Source organism: Lontra canadensis, unplaced genomic scaffold, assembly GCF_010015895.1.
Source record: "Lontra canadensis isolate GAN:19392208 unplaced genomic scaffold, GSC_riverotter_1.0 scaffold130, whole genome shotgun sequence".
Taxonomy (NCBI): domain Eukaryota; kingdom Metazoa; phylum Chordata; class Mammalia; order Carnivora; family Mustelidae; genus Lontra; species Lontra canadensis.
In genome coordinates, this window is record NW_022631124.1 from 3376613 (window position 1) to 3398963 (window position 22351).

At 40.4% G+C, this 22351-nt stretch overlaps 1 protein-coding gene across 5 annotated transcripts in view; it reads right to left on the bottom strand.

Moving 5' to 3' along the window:
• Positions 1-14523: 14523 nt before the first annotated feature.
• EDAR (ectodysplasin A receptor) overlaps positions 14524-22351 on the bottom strand; it is an 89833-nt gene continuing 82005 nt past the window's right edge. For all 5 annotated transcript variants that reach the window (XM_032842411.1, XM_032842412.1, XM_032842413.1 and 2 more), the window contains one exon: positions 14524-17169. In XM_032842411.1, coding sequence (XP_032698302.1) covers positions 16847-17169 — 323 coding nt within the window. In that variant the 3' untranslated portion in view covers positions 14524-16846. The remainder of the gene's footprint in view (positions 17170-22351) is intronic.

The following is a 22351-nucleotide window of genomic DNA, read 5'->3' on the forward strand; positions in this document are numbered from 1 at the left end:
CCAGGCTTGTTCTAGTCTCCAGCCCAAGCAAATTCTCTCCACTTTCTTTTTCTTTATTCTCCCAACCAACTTACTTTATCAACTCCTTTTTTAGAAATAAAAAAAAATTTTTTTCTCATCTTTATAGGCATATTCCATCCCTTCATTGTGTCTACCCTTATATATGTTTTTCATTCTGTAAAATTTTGGGAGGTAGTTTCTTCTAAGAGACCAAAATACTCCGAAAATTAAGTGGGCGACCCTGTTCTAGTCACCAGTCTAATATATATATATATATATATATATATATATATATATACACACACACACACACACACACATATATATATATATATATATATATATATATTTAATATTTTTTCTTTATTTGTTTTCTTTTTTTAACTTTCTTTTTCTGGGCTTCTTTTTATCTCCTTTCTCCCTCCCATGATTTGGGGTCTCTTCTGATTTGGTTAAATCCTATTTTCCTGGGGTCTTTGCCACGCTTTTAGTATTTTATTTGCTCATTCACATACTCTTATCTGGACAAAATGACAAGGCAAAAAAACTCACCACAAAAAAAAAGAACAAGAGGCAGTACCAAAGGCTAGGGACCTAATCAATATGGACATTGGTAATATGTCAGATCTAGAGTTCAGAATGACGATTCTCAAGGTTCTAGCCAGGCTCGAAAAAGGCATAGAAGATATTAGAGAAACCCTCTCCAAAGAGATAAAAGCCCTTTCTGGAGAAATAAAAGAACTAAAATCTAACCAAGTTGAAATAAAAAAAGCTATTAATGAGCTGCAATAAAAAATAGAGGCTCTCACTGCTAGGATAAATGAGGCAGAAGAAAGAATTAGTGATATAGAAGACCAAATGACAGAGAATAAAGAAGCTGAGCAAAAGAGAGACAAACAAATACTGGACCACGAGGAGAGAATTCGAGAGATAAGTGACACCATAAGATGAAACAACATTGGAATAATTGGGATTCCAGAAGAAGAAGAGAGAGGGGAACAGAAAGTATATTGGAGAGAATTATTGTAGAGAATTTCCCTAATATGGCAAAGGGAACAAGCATCAAAATCCAGGAGGCTCAGAGAACCCCCCTCAAAATCAATAAGAATAGGTTCACACCCCATCACCAGATAGTAAAATTTACAAGCCTTAGTGACAAAGAGAAAATCCTAAAAACAGACCAGGAAAAGAAGTCTATAACATACAATGGTAAAAATATTAGATTGGCAGTGGACTTATCCACAGAGACCTGGCAGGCCAGAAAGAACTGGCATGATATATTCAGAGCACTAAACGAGAAAAACATGCAGCCAAGAACACTATATCCAGCTAGGCTATCATTGAAAATAGAAGGAGAGATAAAAAGCTTCCACCCCATCTGATATTTCTGAAATCCCATTATTCAAACTTGTTTGAATCGTGAAGATTTTTCAATTCTTTAAGCAACTTTTTAAAGCTAATATTTTTCTTTATATGGTGTAACACCTTAAAACACTGAAATTAATGACTCTGCAATAAGAAAGGAGGAACAAACAGAAATAACTGAGGAAGAGAGGGTCAAACCCTATAGAATATTATCAGGCATCAGTCCCAGGGGTGGGGGGTAAGCTGCCCTCTCTCCTTTAGTATCCAACCTGAGGGACCTTAATAATCAGTTTCTAGTTTCCAAATGCCCAAAAGGAAATTCCCTTCAGCCCACTTCTTCCAGGAAACATTCTTTCTATTGACAAGGCTGTTTTGGTTAGACTGTCAGAGCCAAATTTTGTGGACAAACAGTTACACTGTTCACTGGGAAAGACAGAAATTCTTGGTTTGCTTATCCTAGCGTACAGGGCATTACAGCAGGAGACAACAATAGTCAGTAACACTCACCCACCTGCCTCCTTGAGTCAAACAGGGGCACAGACATTAGAGCAGTCGGAAAATTACCAAGGGCTTTAAAAGCATTGGATTGGAATTACTGTAGAGAATTTCCCTAATATGGCAAAAGAACAAGCATCAAAATCCAGGAGGTGCAGAGAATCCACCTCAAAATCAGTAAGAATAGGTCCACTCCCCCCACCGTATTCTAATAGTAAAACTTACAAGTCTTAGTGACAAAGAGAAAATAATGAAAGCAGGTCAGGACAAGAAGTCTGTAACATACAATGGTAAAAATATTAGATTGGCAGCAAACTTATCCACAGAGACCTGGCAGGCCAGAAAGAACTGGCATGATATATTCAGAGCACTAAACGAGAAAAACATGCAGCCAAGAATACTATATCCAGCTAGGCTATCATTGAAAACAAGAGAGATAAAAAGCTTCTAGGACAAACGAAAACTAAAAGAGTTTGTAAACACCAAACCAGCTCTACAGGAAACATTGAAAGGGGTCCTCTAAGCAAACAGAGAGCCTAAAAGTAGTAGATCAGAAAGGAACAGAGACAATATACAGTAACAGTCACCTTACAGGCAATACAATGGCACTAAATTCATATCTTTCGATAGTTACCCTGAATGTAAATGCCCCAATCAAAAGACACAGGGTATCAGAATGGATAAAAAACCAAAACCCTTGGGGTGCCTGGGTGGCTCAGTGGGTTAAAGCCTCTGCCTTTGGCTCAGGTCATGATCCCAGGGTTCTGGGATCGAGCCCCGCGTCGGGCTCTCTGCTCTCAGGGAGCCTGCTTCCTCCTCTCTCTCTGCCTGCCTCTCTGCCTACTTGTGATCTCTGTCTGTCAAATAAATAAATAAAATCTTTAAAAAAAAAAAAACAAACCAAAACCCATCAATATGCTGTGTACAAGAAACTCATATTAGACCCAAAGACAATCCCACATTTAAAGTGAGGGGGTGGAAAACAATTTACCATGCTGATGGACACCAAAAGAAAGCTGGGGTGGCAATCCTTATATCAGATACATTAGATTTTAAGCCAAAGACTATAGTAAGAGATGAGGAAGGACACTTTATCATACTCAAAGGGTCTGTCCAACAAGAAGATCTAACAATTTTAAATATCTATGCCCCTAACGTGGGAGCAGCCAACTATATAAACCAATTAATAACAAAATCAAAGAAACTCATTGACAATAATACAATAATAGTAGGGGACTTTAACACTCCCCTCACTGAAATGGACAGATCATCCAAGCAAAAGATCAACAAGGAAATAAAGGCCTTAAATGACACACTGGACCAGATGGACATCACAGATATTTTCAGAACATTCCATCCCAAAGCAACAGAATACACATTCTTCTCTAGTGCACATGGAACATTCTCCAGAATAGATCATATCCTCGGTCCTAAATCAGGTCTCAACCAGTATCAAGAGATTGGGATCATTCCCTGCATATTTTCAGACCACAATGCTCTGAAGCTAGAACTCAATCACAAGAGGAAATTTGGAAAGACCCCAATACATGGAGACTAAACAGCATCCTTCTAAAGAATGAATGGGTCAACCAGGAAATTAAAGAAGAATTGAAAAAAATTCATGGAAACAAATGATAATGAAAACACATTGGTTCAAAATCTGTGAGACACAGCAAAGGCAGTCCTGAGAAGAAAATATATAGCGATACAAGCCTTTCTCAAGAAACAAGAAGGGTCTCAAATACACAACCTAAGCCTACACCTAAAGGAGCTGGAGAAAGAACAACAAAGAAAGCCTAAACCGAGCAGGAGAAGAGAACTCATAAAGATCAGAGCAGCAATCAATGAAATAGAAACTAAAAACAAAAACAAAAACAAAAAACAAAAAACAATAAAACAAATCAACGAAACTAGGAGCTGGTTCTTTGAAAGAATTAATAAGATTGATAAACCCCTGGCCAAACTTATCAAAAAGAAAAGAGAAAGGACCCAAATAAATAAAATCATGAATGAAAGAGGAGAGATCACAACAGACACCAAAGAAATTCAAACAATTATAAGAACATACTATGAGCAACTCTACACCAACAAATTTGGTAGACAATCTGGAAGAAATGGATATATTCCTAGAGACATATAAACTACACAACTGAACCAGGAAGAAATAGATAATCTGAATGGACCCATAACCAGTAAGGAGATTGAAACAGTCATCAAAAATCTCCAAACAAACAAAAGCCCAGGGCCAGACAGCTTCCCAGGGGATTTCTACCAAACATTTATTTATTTTTATTTTTTTTAAAGATTTTATTTATTTATTTGACAGACAGAGATCACAAGTAGACAGAGAGGCAGGCAGAGAGAGAGAGGGAAGCAGGCTCCCTGCTTGAGCAAAGAGCCCGATGTGGGACTCGATCCCAGGACCCTGAGATCATGACCTGAGCCGAAGGCAGTGGCTTAACCCACTGAGCCACCCAGGCACCCCTCTACCAAACATTTAAAGAAGAATTAATTCCTATTCTCCTGAAACTGTTCCAAAAAATAGAAATGGAAGGAAAACTTCCAAACTCATTTTATAAGGGCTGCATCACCTTGATCCCAAAACCAGACAAGAATCCCATCAAAAAAGAGAACTACAGACCAATATCCTTGATGAACACAGATGCGAAAATTCTCACCAAAATACTAGCCAATAGGATCCAACAGTACATTAAAAGGTTTATTCACCACGACAAAGTGGGATTTATTCCAGGGCTGCAAGGTTGGTTCAACATCCGCAAATCAATCAATGTGATACAACACATTAATAAAAGAAAGAACAAGAACTATATGATACTCTCAATAGATGCTGAAAAAGCATTTGACAAAGTACAGCATCCCTTCCTGATCAAAAGTCTTCAAAGTGTAGGGATAGAGGGCACATACCTCAATATTACCAAAGCCATCTATGAAAAACCCACCGCAAATATCATTCTCAATGGAGAAAAACTGAAAGCTTTTCCGTTAAGGTCAGGAACATGGCAGGGATGTCCATTATCACCACTGCTATTCAACATAGTACTAGAAGTCTTAGCTTCAGCAATCAGACAACAAAAGGAAATTAAAGGCATCCAAATCGGGAAAGAAGAAGTCAAACTATCACTCTTTGCAGATGATATGATACTATATGTGGGAAACCGAAAAGGCTCCACTCCAAAACTGCTAGAACTTGCACAGGAATTCAGTAAAGTGTCAGGATATAAAATCAATGCACAGAAATCAGTTGCATTTCTATACAGCAACACCAAGACAGAGGAAAGAGAAATTAAGGAGTCAATCCCATTTACAATTGCACCCAAAAATATAAGATACCTAGGAATAAAGCTAATTAAAGAGGCAAATAATCTATACTCAGAAAACTATAAAGTACTCATGAAAGAAATTGAGGAAGACACAAAGAAATGGAAAAATGTTCCATGCTCCTGGATTGGAAGACAAATATTATGAAAATGTCTATGCTACCTAAGGTAATCTACACATTTAATGCAATCCCTATCAAAATACCATCCATTTTTTTTCAAAGAAATGGAACAAATAATCCTAAAATTTATATGGAACCAGAAAAGACCTTGAATAGCCAAAGGGATATTGAAAAAGAAAGCCAAAGTCGGTGGCATCACAATTGCGGACTTCAAGCTCTATTACAAAGCTGTCATCATCAAGACAGTATGGTACTGGCACAAAAACAGACACATAGATCAATGGAACAGAATAGAGAGCCCAGAAATAGACCCTCAACTCTATGGTCAACTAATCTTTGACAAAGCAGGAAGGAATGTCCAATGGAAAAAAATAGCCTCTTCAACAAATGGTGTTGGGAAAATTGGACAGCCACATGCAGAAAAATGAAAGTGGACCATTTCCTTACATCACACATGAAAACAGACTCAAAATGGATGCAGGACCTCAATGTGAGAAAGGAATTCATCAAAATCTTTGAGGAGAACACAGGCAGCAACCTCTTCGACCTCAGCCGCAGCAACTTCTTCCTAAGAACATCGCCAAAGGCAGGGGAAGCAAGGGCAAAAATGAACTATTGGGGTTTCATCAAGATCAAAAGCTTTTGCACAGCAAAGGAAACAGTTAACAAAACCAAAAGACAATTGACAGAATGGGAGAAAATATTTGCAAACGACATATCAGACAAAGGGTTGTTATCCAAAATCTATAAAAGGCTCAGCAAACTCAACACCCAAAGAACAAAGAATCCAATCAAGAAATGGGCAGAAGACATGAACAGACATTTCTGCAAAGAAGACATCCAGATGGCCAATAGACACATGAAAAAATGCTCCATATCACTCGGCATCAGGGAAATACAAATCAAAACCACAATGAGATATCACCTCACATCAGTCAGAATGGCTAAAATTAACAAGTCAGGGAATGACAGATGCTGGCGAGGGTGCAGAGAAAGGGGAACCCTCCTATACTGTTGGTGGGAATGCAAGCTGGTGCAGCCACTATGGAAAACAGCATGGAGATTCCTCAAAAAGCTGAAAATAGAGCTACCCTATGTCCCAGCAATTGCATTACTGGGTATTTACCCTAAAGATACAAATGTAGTGATCTGAAGGGGCACGTGCACCCACATGTTTATAGCAGCAATGTCCACAATAGCCAAACTATGGAAAGAACCTAGATGTCCATCAAAAGATGAATGGATAAAGAAGATGTGGTATATATATATGTATACACACACACACACACACACACACACACAATGGAATTCTATGCAGCCATCAAAAGAAATGAAATCTTGACATTTGCGACAACGTGGATGGAACTAGAGGGTATTATGCTTAGCGAAATAAGTCAATTGGAGAAAGACAACTATCATATGATCTCCCTAATATGAGGAAGTGGAGATGCAACGTGGGGGGTTTGGGGGGCAGGAAAATAATAAATGAAAGAAGATGGAATCAGGAGGGAGACAAACCACAAGAGACTCTTAATCTCACAAAACAGACTGAGGGTTGCTGAGGGGAGGGAGGTCGGGAGAGGGGGGTGTGGTTATGGACATTGGGGAGGGTATGTGCTTTGGTGAGTGCTGTGAAATGTGTAAACCTGGCGATTCACAGACCTGTACCCCTGGGGATAAAAATACATTATATGTTCATAAAAAAATTTAAAAATTAATTAAAAAAAAAAGAAATACAAAGACGCCTAAGAGACTACAGCGAACAATTATATGCCAACAAATTGGACAGTCTAGAAGTGGAAGAATTACTAGAAACATGTAGCCTACCAAAAATGAATCATAACAAAATAGAAAATCTGAACTAGAAAGGAGATTGATCAATAGTTAAAAACCGTTCAACAAGCAAAATTCAGGACCAGATGGCTTCACTGGCAAATTCTAGAATGCATTCAACAAAGAATTAATACCACTTCTTTTCAAAATCTTCAAAAAAGTAAAAGAGGGGAAAATCTCCCAAACACATTTTATGAGGCATTAGGCCAACCCTGATACCAAGACCAGACAAGGATATTACAAACAAAATTATAGGTCAATATCCCTAATGAACAAAGACGAAAGAGTCTTCAACAAAATATTAGCAAACTGAATTTCAACAATACATTAAGAGGATCTTACACCATGATCAAGTGGGATTTATTCCAGGGATGTAAGGATGATTCAACATGTGCATATCAGTCAATGTAATACATCCCAAAGACAAAATTAAAGATAAAAATCAAATGATCATCTCAACAGATACAGAAAAAGCAGTTGAAAAATACAACATCCATTTGTGATAAAAACTCTTAATAAAGTGGGTATAGGCAGAAACGTACCTCAGTGTAATATATGACAGGCCACAGCTAACCTCATACTCAATAGTGAACAGCTGAAAGTTTTTCCTCTAAAATCAGAAACAAGACAAAGATGTCCATTCTCACTACTTTTATTTAGCATAGTATTGGAAGTCCTAGCCAGAGAAATTTGTTTAAAAATATAGATAAAGAGCATCCAAACTGGAAAAGAAACAAAATTGTCACTATTTGCCGATGACATATTATATGTAGAAAACCATAAAGACCCCATTAAAAAACTATGAGAACTAATAAACAAATTCAATAAAGTTGTAGAAGACAAAAATCAATACACAAATCTATTGCATTCCTTAACACTAATAATGAAGTAGCAGAAAGAGAAATTAAGAAAATAATCTCTTTTACACTTACACCCAAAAGAATAAAATATCTAGGAATAAATTTTTTTAAGGTTTTATTTAAATTCCAGTTAGTTAACATATAGTGTAATATTAGTTTCAGGTATACAATATAGTGATTCAACACTTCCATACAATACTCAGTGCTCATCAAAGTGCACTCCTTAATCCCCATCATCTATTTAACCCAACTCCGCATCCACTTCCCTTCTGGTAACCATCAATTTGTTCTCTATAGTCAAGAGTCTATTTTTTTGGTTTGCCTCTCTCTCTCTCTTCTTTTCCGCCTTTGCTCTTTTGTTTTGTTTCTTAAACTCCTCATATGAGTGAAATCATATGGTATTTGTCTTTCTCTCACTGACACATTTTCTTAGCATAATGTTCTAGAGCTCCATCCATGTTGCTGCAAATGCCAAGATTTCATTCTTTTTTTAATGGCTGAGTAATATTCTATTTTGTATATATACCACATCTTCCTTACCTATTCATCAGTTGATGGACATTTGGATTCTTTCCATTATTTGGCTCTTTTAGATAATGCTGCTATAAGCATCAGCGTTCATGTATCCCTTCAAATTAGTATTTGCATTTTTTGGGTAAATACCTAATAATGCAGTTGCTGGGTCATATGGTATTTCTTATTTATTTATTTGTTTATTTGTATTTCTATTTTTAACTTTTTGAGGAACCTCCATATTGTTTTCCAGAGGGCCACACCAGTTTGCATTCCCACCAACAGTGCAAGAGGGTGCCTCTTTCTCCACATCCTTGCCAACACCTGTTGTTTCTTGTGTTGATTTTAGCCATTCCGATGTGAGGGTGTGAGGTAATAGTTCATTGTAGTTTTGATTTGAATTTCTCTGATAATCTGTGATGTTGAGCATCTTTTCTTGTGTCTGTTGGCCATCTGTATATCTGATTTGGGAAAACGTCTATTCATGTCTTCTTCCCATTTCTTATGGGATTATTTTTCTGGGTGTTGAGTTTGATAAGTTCTCTGTAGATTTTTGGATACTAACCCTTTATCAGAAATGACATTTGCAAATATCTTCTTCTATTCCATAAGTTTCCTTTTAGTTTTGTTGTTTCCTTCACTGTACAGCAGCTTTTTATTTTGACATAGTCCCAATAGTTTATGTTTACTTTTGTTTCCCTTGCCTCAGGAGACATATCTAAAAAGAAATTGCCATAGCCAATGTCAAATAAGTTACTGCCTGTGTTCTCTAGGATTTTAATGGTTTCCTGTCTCACATTTAGGGCTTTCATCCATTTTGATTTTATTTTTGTGTATAGTGTAAGAAAGTAGTCCAGTTTCATTCTTTTCCATGTTCCTCTCCAGTTTTCCAAACACCATTTGTTGAAGAGACTATCTTTTTCCCATTGAAAATTATTTCCTGCATTGTTGAAGATCAATTGGCCATACAGTTGTGGGTTCATTTCTGGTTTTTCTGTTGTGTTCTCTTCGTATGTGTTTATTTTTGTGCTAATGCCATACTGTTTTGGTTACTATAGCTTTGCAATATAACTAGAAGTCCAGAATTGTGATGCCTCAGCTTTCCTTTTCTTCCTTCCTCCATTCGTCCCTCCCTCCCTCCATCCTTCCTTCCCTCCCTTTCCCCCTCCTTCCCTTCATTCCTTCCTTCCTTCCTTCCTTTCTCTCTCTCCCTTTTCTTTCTTTCTTTCTTTCTTTCTTTCTTTCTTTCTTTCTTTCTTTCTTTCTTCTTTTTCTTTCTTTCTTTCCTAAGATTTATTTACTCATTTTAGGGAGAGTGAGAGAGTGTGGTGGGGGGAGGGGAAGAGGGAGATGGAGAGAGGATCCCAAGCAGACTCCATGCTGATCAAGGAGCCCGATATGGGGCTTGATTCAGTGACCCCAAGATCATGACCTAAGCTGAAGCTAAGAGTCAGACACCCAAATGACTATGCTACTCAGGCATCGTCCAGCTTGGCTTTTCTTTTTGAAGATTGCTTTGGCTGTTTGGGGTGTTTTGTGGTTCCACACAAATTTTAGGATTGTTTGTTCTAGCTCTGTGAAAAATGCTGGTTCTATTTTGATAGAGATTGCATTAAATGTGTAGATTGTTTTGGGTAGTATAGATATTTTAAAAATATTTTTTCTTCCAATGCATGAGCATGGAATGTTTTCCCATTTCTTTTTGTCATCTTCAATATCTTTCATAAGCATTCTATAGTTTTCAGAGTACAGATCTTTTACTTCTTTTGTTATTCCTAGGTATCTTATGGTTTTTGGTGCAGTTGTAAATGGCATTGATTCCTGGATTTCCCTTTCTGTTGCCTTGTTATTGGCATATAGAAATAGAACAGATTTCTGTATATTGATCTTGTATCTTGCCACCTTTTAAAAAATTGTTATTTACTTAAGTAATCTCTACACCCAGGGTAGGGTTCAAACTCTTGACCCTGCAATCGAGTCCCATGTTCTTCCAACTGAGCCAGCCAGGTGCCCCTGTATCATGGGACTTTGCTGATTTTGAGTATCAGTTCTAGCAGCTTTTTGGTGGAGTCTTTCACGTTTTCTATATGGAGTATCATGTCATCTGCAAATAGTGAAAATTTGACTTCTTCCTTGCTGATTTGGATGCCTTTTATTCCTTTTTGTAGTCTGATTGCTGAGGCTAGGACTTCTAATACTATGTAAAATAAAGTGGTGAGAGTAGACATCCCTGTCTTGTTCCTGACTGTAGTGGAAAAGCTCTCAGTCTTCCCCATTAGGATGATATTAGCTGTTAGTTTTTCATATATTTACTATAGGTTGAATACCTAGGAATAAATTTAACAAAAGAAGTGAAAGACTTGTATATTGAAAAATATATTAGTGAAAGAAATTGAAGGAAGACTCAAATAAGTGTAAAGATATTCTTTACTCAGAGATTAGAAGAATTAATATTATTAAAATATTCATACTACCTAAAGCAATCTACAGATTCAGTGCAATCCCTATCAGTATTACAATGATATTTTTCAGAGAAATAGAACAAAAAGTCTAAACTTTGTATGGAACCACAAAAGACCTTGAATACCCAAAGAACTGTACAAGTGTACTGTATGATCTCACTTTACGTGGAATCTAAAAAAGAACCCAACCCAGCAAGCTCATAAACACAGAGAACAGATTGGTGGTTCCAAGAATTGAGGGTGGGAGTGGGAGGAATGGATGAGTTAACTGTGTTTTGTCTCTTTGTTTTTTTAATTTAAATAAACTGAAGGGAAATTTAAAAAAAAAATCCAACCTCTGAATTAGAAGAGGCCCCTGCCATGCCTTTTCCTGTCATGTGCTATTAGTCCAGGCAGAGCTGCTGCAGGGCCTGGAAGCATAGACCTCCGCTGGGTGTAGGGTTACTGGTGCTTGCTCTTAGGGGGTGGGGTCCCTTCAGGTCCCCACAGCAGACAGCAGAAATCTGTGTGCCAGTATTTTCTCTGGTCACAATGACTGCCTCTTCTCTCCTGCACTGGCATTTTCCCTTGTACTAATCATTTTGTAATCATCATCATCTTTCCTATCTGAATTCCATTTGGAAAGTTCTTTGCAATGAGTTTACTAGTTTCTATGCCCTTCAAGATTAAATAACGTAATGATACGTGCCAGATGGGGTACTTTATTATGTGATTCTCACAATTCTAAGAAAAAACAACATAATACTGTTTTAATACTGTATTTAGGGGCGCCTGGGTGGCTCAGTGGGTTAAAGCCTCTGCCTTCAGCTCAGGTCATGATCCCAGGGTCTTGGGATGGAGCCCCGCATCGGACTCTCTGCTTAGCAGGGAGCCTTCTTCCTCCTCTCTCTCTCTCTGCCTGCCTCTCTGTCTACTTATGATCTCTGTCTGCCAAATAAATAAAAAATAAATAAAATCTTTTAAAAATACTGTATTTAGTGCTGTAATTTAATACTGTAAATCCCTATTTACAGATGAGAAAACTGAAGCATAGAAAAAGGACTCAAAACTGTTGGGTCGGAGGGCTCCTGGGAGTGCAGTAGGAACAATAGAAATGACCCCTGGGGCCGCCATCTTCCAGCCTCCTCCCCCCCTTTCCTTAACCCTTGACTCTCCCGCCAAAAGGATGTATGCCCAGGTCACATCTCCCTAGGTAACCCGACACCTATGCAGGAAACAGATAAAAGACCCCCACCAACTCACTCCCAGTGCGACTTCCCCCATTCCTCTTTTTGGAGTCGAGGAACCTCGCCCGAGGGTGCCCACCTCCTCGCCCGAGGGTGCCCACCTCCTCCCGGTGAGACTTTCCTGGCTCCCCTTCTTCTGAGCCCCAAAACTTCGCTGGAAAGTGCCTTTAATAAATCTTGCCTTGCTCCCACTTCACCTGGTGTTGTGTTTATCTCGCTTATAAAACCTTACAAAAACTGCCTTTAAAAGAGTCCCACATGGGTGATTATGAGAGAACAGGAACATTTTCACTCAGTGAAGTCGTTACCCTGTATGTGTGACACTGATCAGGATTAAGAAAACAAGGAAGAACAGAATATGAATAATCTGTTTCATTGGAATCACTATGTAACTTTGAGTAACAAGCCAGGCTCAGGGTTACTCTTAGAAAAATGGTTTTAAGCCTTCTCTCCATTTTCACCCTCTGGTTATCTCTCTATGAGTTTTTAAAAAATGAAATACATAGAAAACTTGAACTTCTCATGAGGTCTTTTGGCACCAGAACGAGTAGCTGAGCAGGACCCCTCTGACTCTCCAAAATACCTTTTTAAAGCAACAATGTTTGTGCTGTCTCCAGGTTTACTTGGTCCATAAAGCATTCCAACACATTGGAAGTAGTACCAGAATTTTAGCTTTTTACAACAAAATGCAAGATGTCTTTGAAGGGCTGCAAATGCATTGAGTGGAGCAGCAAAATTTCCACCCAAAGCCAACAACTCTTTCAAGCTTCTAAAAGCCGTCATTGTTGCCAAAGTGAATGATTCACTAGAAATGTTTGGGGAAGAAAAGTATAAGCAAAGTCCTGAATAAAGAGATATCCTCTAATCCAAACTGGGTTCTCATGAGACTCTGCCATGTCGCCCTGGCCCACTGAGGCTGGAGGTGGAGGAGAGCAGAGCTCGTGCGCCCCAGTCAGTGTTGCAGGGCAGGTGGCCCACTGAAGTTCTTGCTGCTGAGCACCTGCAGCCCAGCTGTCCGTCCTTTCTTCACAGTTCCCCGCAGGAAGGCGGTCACTGCTTAGTATTCACACAGCAAAAGAGCCCCCCTGGAAAGTATGCTTTGACAGAACACTTCCTCTGAGGATGTTACATTGTCATAGTCCAGTCATCATGTACTTATTGTGGTTGGCAGACCAATGGTTCCTCAAAAACATTTACCCTCTAACCCCTATGTTTTGGGACCATGTGACCTCACATGGACTTCATAGAAGTGATTAAGCTTGAGATGGAGAAATGATTCCGGATTACCTGGGTGGCCCCGTGTGATCACAAGGGAAAAGAGAGGGAAGCAGGAGGGTGTCAGGGAAGGATATGTGACAAAGGAAGCAGAGGTTAGAGAGACAGGATTGTTGGCCTGGAAGACGGAAAGGAACCATGAGCCAACAAATATGGACAGAGGCTGGAAGTTAGAACAGGCAACATTTTCTTCTATAGCCTCCACAAGGAATGCAATTCCATTCAAACTTTGACTTGAGGACTTCTGACCTCCAGAACTGTAAGACCATAAATTCTGTTGCTTTAAACCACTAAGTTTGTGGTAACATGTTACTGCAGTCATAGGAAACAAACATACCTGTGGATATTTGCATTGTCTGGCCTAATATTTTACCTTTTGTGATTTGACTTTGTTCTTCATAGAGTTAGGGTTATGACTTGCTTTGGCCAAAAGAGTGAGCTAGAAGGGATGATGTGCCAGCTCTGGGTGTAAGCCTGACGAAACTTTGTATGTCCGCTCACTATTGCTCTTCTTTCATTGTCATCATTGAGGCAGGCCTAACCTAAATGATGGTCTGAGGTCTAGGATGGGGGACTACAGAACAGAGCAACCGCGGTGAGAGTATCCCAACAAACAGCGGCCCCCGCTGAGCCATATCCAACTGAGGCCACCTTACGTCAGCTGAGATCCTTATTGACCTCTGAACTGTAGTAATAAATTGTCACTTTAAGACACTGAATTTTGGGCATTTTAGCATTACACAGCAGGAGCTAAGTGTTACAGTGATGGCAACTTGGAAAGCAATGATCCAGGTGTTTATTTACACAAACTCGTTGTAATGTTTGCTTCTGTCAAACACATGACCTAGGCCATAAAAATGTAGGCAATTCATTTAGGCTGGTCACAATCCTGCAGTCTCATCATGCACAGGCAATAACCAGGACCAGAGTAATCAAAGGCTTCTCCACTCACCTACCTCCTCCCTCCATCCACCCCCAGAAAGAACTCACATTGTAGCAATCTGTCGATCTCCTTTTTATTAGTTTATTGAAATTGTAAAATATAATAAGTTATATATACAAAATTAGACAAAATTATTGAAAATTAAGACTTCACTGGCTAGGACCCATAGCTCTTAGCCTTGGGTGTTCCCTAAATGTTTTTAAGGATAGCAAAACAATGCCTGTCTCCATACAGAATGGCAAGGTGGAATTCCCAGCTCTGGTCAGTGATAATCATTGTGGTCTCATTGATTTGAATTCCATAACGTAGGCTAACATCCATCAAAATAGACTTTTCTTGGATTTGTTTCCAAATAAGTGAATGACAAAGGAATGTTTAACTCTGTAAGGATGAGATCCCTAAAAATGGCAAGTTTAGAGTCACCAAAACGTGGCGTGATGCTGGCTGGACATCCAGCCCCATGAAATGAGGCCAGGCTCCGGGCCTGGGAACAGCCCCCACTGCTCCTTCACTGAGAATGTTGTTCTTGGGAAACTGCAGGCTGTCTCCCTGGAATGGTACACTCATCACATGTGACATTTGCTGCCTGTTCAGGGGGAGCATCTCATCATCATCATCACAAAGCATGAGAAAGGGGCGCCGTAGAATTTCAAAGAGGAATTAAAAGGATAATTAAGTTTTGCCATGGAGTATTTAGCTTGCAGGATATACCAGATAGGTTCTGAAAAACAGCAGCAAACAGACACAGCAAATTATGATATTAAATATTCAGGACCTAATTATGATCCTATCACAGTATGTTCTACATTCACTGGTGGGAAATTGCTTGTTGGCTCTGAACATATGACTGATTTCCTCCCCCTAAAGCATTTGCTCAGTCATGCGACTTGTAATTTTAAAAACATCGCTTTGTAAGCCAGAGACTGGTTTTAATTTAGTAATAACCCATAGATCTGTCATTAGGAAGCTCAGCATGAACTCTAAATTAACCCCCTGGTATGATCACTACACTGGCTCCCACGCTCTTGGCAACAGCACGTGTGGTAAGAGAATCTTCCAAGAACAATGCCAGTTTATTGAACTCTAAACATATGTCAAACAACTGTAGTTACTCTGAGTTCTTCTGCTTCTAGTCTCATTTTACTTGATGACTCCCGGTATTCACTTGGATGTGCACCTTGAAGGCCTGGCATTTCCTACAGCCCTACTTCCCTGTTGCCCACCTGCACCTTACTTCCCCTGATTGCAGAGCCACAGGCTAACCTCTCCTTAGAAGAGACACTGAAGCCTGGGAAGGAGAAGAAAATGGTCCAAGTTGGCACAACTAGAACCAGGTCCCTGATTCCAAGCCCAGGCCATCCCTGTGCTGTGAGGCCCCACTTTCCTCGACTGGTTCAGAAGCTTTCATGCCTCAAGTCTCATCCACAAGTTTTGGATGCTCAGAATCTACAATTGTGCTTGGCTGAACTCTTAGGAAGTCACCATTTCTCTTTATACATACAGCAGACGACTCCTTTCTGTTTGAAGCTAAAACAGGCTGACACATCATGGATTGTGTTCTTGAGCAATGCTTCCCACAAAGGGTCAAACCTGACTAAGGATGAGAGTGGAAAGCAATTCTTGTGTAATACAAAACCACCGGGTCCCAGGCCGGGACTCATGCAGTAGAAACTGGCCACAGATTGGACACAGGTCTACCTGACTGAACAAACACACACCTTGTATATCAGTGACAGAAGGGAGACCACAGAGTGAAATCTTCCATCAGTGCCTGGAAGGGCTGTAGGAATACAGATGGCCTAAAGAACAGGCAAAGTTATCCCAAAGAAGCCACAGACAACTACCAAACCTGACACACTACATGGAGTGGGGTGTCTGCCTTTTGTAGACACGTCACCAGGCTTTCAAGCTGCTTTCCTCATGAGGCTTCCCTCCTTCATCATGCTTGGGGAGCCATCTCCTCCCTCAGAACTTCTCTCACATTTTCTTAGCATCCCCTCATCCAGACTCTTTGATGTCTTCTAGCAAGGTGGTTTGTAAACACGTCTTCTATCTCTCCCTAGGTTGTAAACTCCTTAAAGACAGGGACAGATTCTTCACCTCTATCATCCCCACATTGTTTGGTTCATCTGAGCACCCAGCAATGTCCCTTGAATGAGTTCATGAATAAATTATCATCCTGCCCGGTGAGGTACAGGTGGGGAGCTGGGAACATCCCAGCTTTAATATTTTATCTTTGTTTAGATTAGAAGATGGGCCTCATTTCCTCTTGTTCCTGGGAACAGCCTAGGGCAAAGCCTGGTGACAGCAGAAAAAGCCTCAATTCTTAGCAGTCTGTTGGCAGCACTCACAGCTCCAGAGCCCTTGTTGGATCCTTGGTGCCTCCCAGGGAGGACAGCCCACAGGCTGGCTCCTCAGGATGTCGTGGGTGGTTGGGAGGCCGGGGGCACAAGCCCGGCCCACTCGAGTATGTCCGCACATAAGGACTCCACAGCATCTAGCCGCTCGATCTGCACCAGTTTTGTGAGCAGCTCTGGGATGCTGTAGCCTGCTGTGCTGATGCGGTCAAAGAGCTGCATGCCATCTGTCATGCCCCCAATCTCATCCCTCTTCAGTCCAAAGCTCTCGGCCAGGTGGCGCCATGTTTTCACAACGGCCTTCTCGGAGTTGTACGTGGAGCTGAGCATTCGGCTTGTCTTTTCAAGGCAGTCAAATGGCAGCTCTGTGGGGCTGAGACCTGCAGAGACAAAGGGCCACCATCAGACATTGTGAATGGCAATTAACAGAAGCACAACACAATTAAAAATTATTTTTAAAACTTTAAAAAAATTTTTAAAATAAAACACAGATGCAGAAAACCACACAAAATAAATGCATAGCTTGAGGTTAACTATACCCAGGACTTTGCCAGCCCCAAGAGAAGCCCAAGTATCCTAACCTCAGTAATAGCCCCCTCTCCTCCTAGGAAAATAGCCACCACAATGTTAGAGTAATCCCCTCAATACCATTGTTAGCAGTCACCAAAGTCCTGAGTATGGGCTACCTTTAGTTGGGTGACCGTTTCCCCTGGAGCTGTGCTGAGGAGGGAGTCAAAGGAACAGTATCCCATCCCTTTATGAGGATAGCAATCACCCTTATGAAGGTACTTTCAAAGATAGCCTGAAGTTGGTGCTACCTGAGCCAAGTCACCACCATCTGATGGTTCTTAGCCTTCCCTGCACATTAGACTTACCTGGGATATTGGGTGGGGGGGTGGTGGGAATGATGTATTTTCACTTTTGGATGATGGAGTAAATGTGTTTTTCCCTTTCCACCTGGTAAGTACAGCTAAAAACCCTGAATGGTATGGACAAAGCAAACATAAAGAGACTCTATGGAGAAAAAAGACAGACTGGTGGGGGTCTTGGGAGTAGAGCAATGATGCGTGACATAGTGCTGAGTTCCTTGGTTTCCTTTTGCCTCATTATCACAGACATAGAGCTGAAGAGTTCAGCAACCCAGAAATACCAATAACAAACAAAAATAACCCCAACAGAGGCCTGCTTTCTCAGCCAAAGCATTAGGAAAAGAGAAGCTCATCAAGAAGAAAACATTTATAGGCAATACCCACTTGTTACAGCTGAACACCACAGAGAAAACTGTGGCCCAGTCCCCACTAAGGCCAGCAAAGGCTGTAAGAGTCTGGAGGTCCACCTTCAGAAGGCTCTAAGACTGCACCAGTTATTAGGGAAAGCCAAGTTGAGAGCCTGTCCACTCCAGTGTCTTAGTGGAGACCACACAGAGAAACAGATTCCCACCCCACCCCCCTGCCAGGAACAAAAAGAAGCCCCTACTTGGGTGTCAATGAATAGTGAATGGGAACCTAGACATCTACTGCCACAGAGATATCAGAAGAAACAAGCTACATCAGAAAGCTTAAATAAAATCCAGTCTCAGAATGTGACATAAATCTTCTAGTTTCAGAAGAAACCCACTCATCACATCAAGAACTAGGCAGATCTCAAATGTTCTTAATTTTATTTTTGAAAATATTTCCAAAAAGGGGTAAAGAATGTGAGGAAAGTCAGCCAAATCCTCTATTGTTGTTGATGGCTAGGAAGATCTCAAATGAATGAAAAAAGACAAAACCAGAGATAACAGAAATATTAGAATTATCTGATACATATTTTAAAGAAGTCATGATAAAAATGCTTCAACAAATAATTACATGCATGCTTGAAACAAATGAAAAAATGAAAGCCTCACAAAAGATAGAAAATGTAAAGAAGAACCAAGTGGCAATGATAGAACCACAAAAAGACAATAAATGAGATCAAAAGCTGAGTAGATAAGCTCAATGGCAGAATATAGACAGAGGAAAGAATTAGTTAACTGGATAATAGAATTGAAATTATTTATCTGAACAACAGATATAAAATAAACTAAAAAACAGAGTCCCAAGGACCTGTGGGGCTGAAACAAAAGATCTCACATTTGTGCCATGGAGGCCTAGAAGAGGAGAGAGAGGGTATCGATGAAAAAGGAAATAATGGCTGAGAACTTCCCAAACTTGGAAAGTGACATAAGCCTACAGATTCAAGAAGCTGAAAAAACTCCCAACAGGATACACCCAAAGAAATTCACATCAAGACACATCATAAACTCTTGAAAGCTAAAGACAAAGAAGTCTTGAAGGCAGAAAAAAAAAAAAATCAACACCTTACCTACAGTGGAAAAGAATTAGAAGGTCAGTGGATTTCTCATCAGAAACCTGGAGACCAGAGGAACATGGCACAGTATTTTCAACTACAGAAAGGAAAGAACTGTCAACATAGTGTCCCATACCCAGTGAAAATAGCCTCCAAGAATGAAGGGGAACTCAAGGCAATCTCAGGATGAAGGGAAAACTAAGAATTTGTCACCAACAGAACTACCTTAAAAGAATGACTAAAAGAAATTTCTCAATAGAAAGGAAAGCATGAAAGAAGGAACCTTGGAATATCAGAAAAGAGCATGGTAAGCAAAAATATTGGTAAACACAATAGCTTTCCTTTTCCTTTTAGGTTTTCTGAATTATGTTTGCTAGTTGAAACAACCGATGTGGTTCTGAATATATGTAGAGGAAATATTTAAGACAACTTTAAACAGGAAAGGACATAAAGGGAAGTTTTTTATGTTTCATTCAAACTAGTAAAGGGATGACCCCAATCATCCTAAAATAGCTATGGAAAAGGCTATGTACTCAGAACTTATAAAGTGCATCACTCAAAACAACACCAAAATGGATTTCTAAAATATGTTCAAGTGACCCAAAGGAAAGCAGGAAAAAGAAAATAGAGAAAATGAGAAACAGAAACAAAAAAGAGTAAACAAAAAATAAAGTAGCAATCTTAAATGATAAACTAGACCCACACAAATATGCCCAAGCTGATTTTTGACAAAGGCGCAAAAGCAATTGAACAGACAAAATATAGTTTTTCCCAAAAAATGGTGCTAGAGCTACTGGACATCTAAAGGTAAAAACAACAAATGAACAAACAGCAAAACAAAATAAAACAAAAACTCACCTCAGTCTAAGTCTCACATCTTTTATAAAAATTAACGCCAACTGATCATGGACTCAAAGGCAAAACAAAATGATAAAACTTTTTAGAAAACAATCACAGGAAAATATCTTTGTGATCTAGGACTAGGCAAAGAGATCTTAGCCTGGATACAAAAAACACAATCTATAAAAAACACAATCTTACCAAAATTTCACCTTTCTGTGAAAGACCCTATTAAGAGAATGGAAAGACAACCTACAGAGTGGAGAAAATAACTGCAAATCACATATCCAACAAAGGTTACAGCAAAACCCTCCACAATCCATTTGGAAAATGGGCAAAAGATAGAGTGAAACATTTTACTGAAGAGGACATACAGATGGCAATGACCTCATGAAAAGATGCTACATTAGGGAAATGTAAATTCAGACCACCATGAGATAAGAAAACATAACTATCTGAGTGACTAAAATAAAAAACAGCACCACTACCAAATGCTGGCAAGAAAGTAAAGAAACAGGATGACTCACACATTGCCGGTGGGGATGGACACGGTACAGGCACTTTGGGAAACCGTTTGGAGTTTTTTTTTTTTTTTTTTAAAGATTTATTTATTTACTTGAGAGAGAGAGAGACAGAGACAGAGAGAGCATGAGTGGGAGGGGCAGAGAGAGAGAGAGAGAGAGAGAGAATCACAGGCAGACTCTGTGCTGTGCCAAGCCTGCAACCCAAGGCTGGGCTCGACCCCACGACCCCGAGATCACGACCTGAGTCAAAACCAAGAGTCGGATGCTCAACCGACCGGGCCACTCAGGCGCCCCAGCAGTTTTCAAAAACACAAAACATACAACTATCATACAACCCAACAACTGTACTCCTGGGCATTTATCCAGTGAAATGATGACTTATGTTCACATACAAATCTATTCATGGCTCTTTATAGTGGCTTTATTCATAATAGCCCCAAACCAGCAACAACCAAGATGTTCTTAAATGGATGAATGCTTCGACGAGTTGTGATTCGTCCATGATGTGGGCAGGTACTAGGGGTATGAGGAAAAATCTACAACACACAACAATCTGCATGAGTCTCCTGGGAATTAGGTGGAGGAAAAGGGCCTTTGGCAAGAGGCTACACAGTGCCTGAGTCCACTTAATGTTCACAAAATGACAAAACTGTAGAAATGAACAGATTAGCGGTTGCCTGTGGCTAAGGAGAGGTCGGGAAGTGGGGGAGAGAGTGAGGCTAAAAAGGGTATCCAGAGGGATCCTTGTGGTGAAAGAAATGGGCTCTGCCTTTGGGTATCAATGTCAATGTTCTGATTGTGACTTTCAGAGATGGTTCAGAGGGATGGTCTCATTGAGGAACACTGAGGAAAAGGTCCACAGGAACTCTCTGTATAGTGTTCTACCACCACATGTGAATCTGCTGTGATCTCAGAATTACAAGTTTAATTAAAAACAAACAAAAGAAATGGATGCCGGAGACTCACCCCAGCCAAATTACATCAGGATCTTGGGGCATTTGGGGGCTGGGCTGGGCAGAGGGCAAATAGTGGAAAACTCTGGGTGAGTGTCTGGGTGAATATACTATCCCCCCAGGACTAGGCCCTGGTCTAAGGTTCTCTGCCTTGGTGATGTGAGGGTCCCTAAGGGTTGATAAGCACACCACACACCCCAGGCTGAGAGAGGGTGGTCAGGCACATGGGTCTCACACACTTCATCCTCCCAGTCTCACTGGAAAGTCTCCTCTTTTCTGTGGGGTTCCCGAAATTAATCTGAAAACCATTGTCCCAGGGGTGGGTGCTAAAAGCCAAGACATCTTTTGGAACAGAGAAGAACTTTCCAGGGCGATGGAATGCAAACCTCAGACCATCCATCATAGGGCGGCCATGCCAGGCTTATCAGACATGGGGCATTGTTCATTTGGAGAGATGCTGTGTTTCAACAGGCAGGCAAGTTGAGGTCTTGGCCCCTGGAAGTTACCTCTGGCTAAAGGAGCACTCAGCCAGCAAGGCTTCCCCGGGCTTGGTGTGCTGGGCTCCACTTCTGCGGAGAAATGAGAGGCTCCCTGGCTCCACTCCTCCTGCCTGGGCCAGACCCAGAAGTCCAAGGAGGGATGCCCGTGAGACCAGGATCAAGTGGCCTGGTGAAGCTGGGGAGCATTCCCTAACCTCAGCGATGAGGGGTTTTGTCCCCTGGGTGAAGACAAAGGTAATTTAGAGCCTAGATTTGGAAGAAATGGGAACTGTGGATTCTGGTTTTAGGTTGAAATGCTTATATTTCTAGTCCTGCTGCCCAGACACAACGTGTAGTTGTTGTGAAACAGCCTGACTCTGCTGGCTTGGGAAGCATCTTTGAGGAGGGGAGCAGGTACCCGAGGAAAGGGCAAGG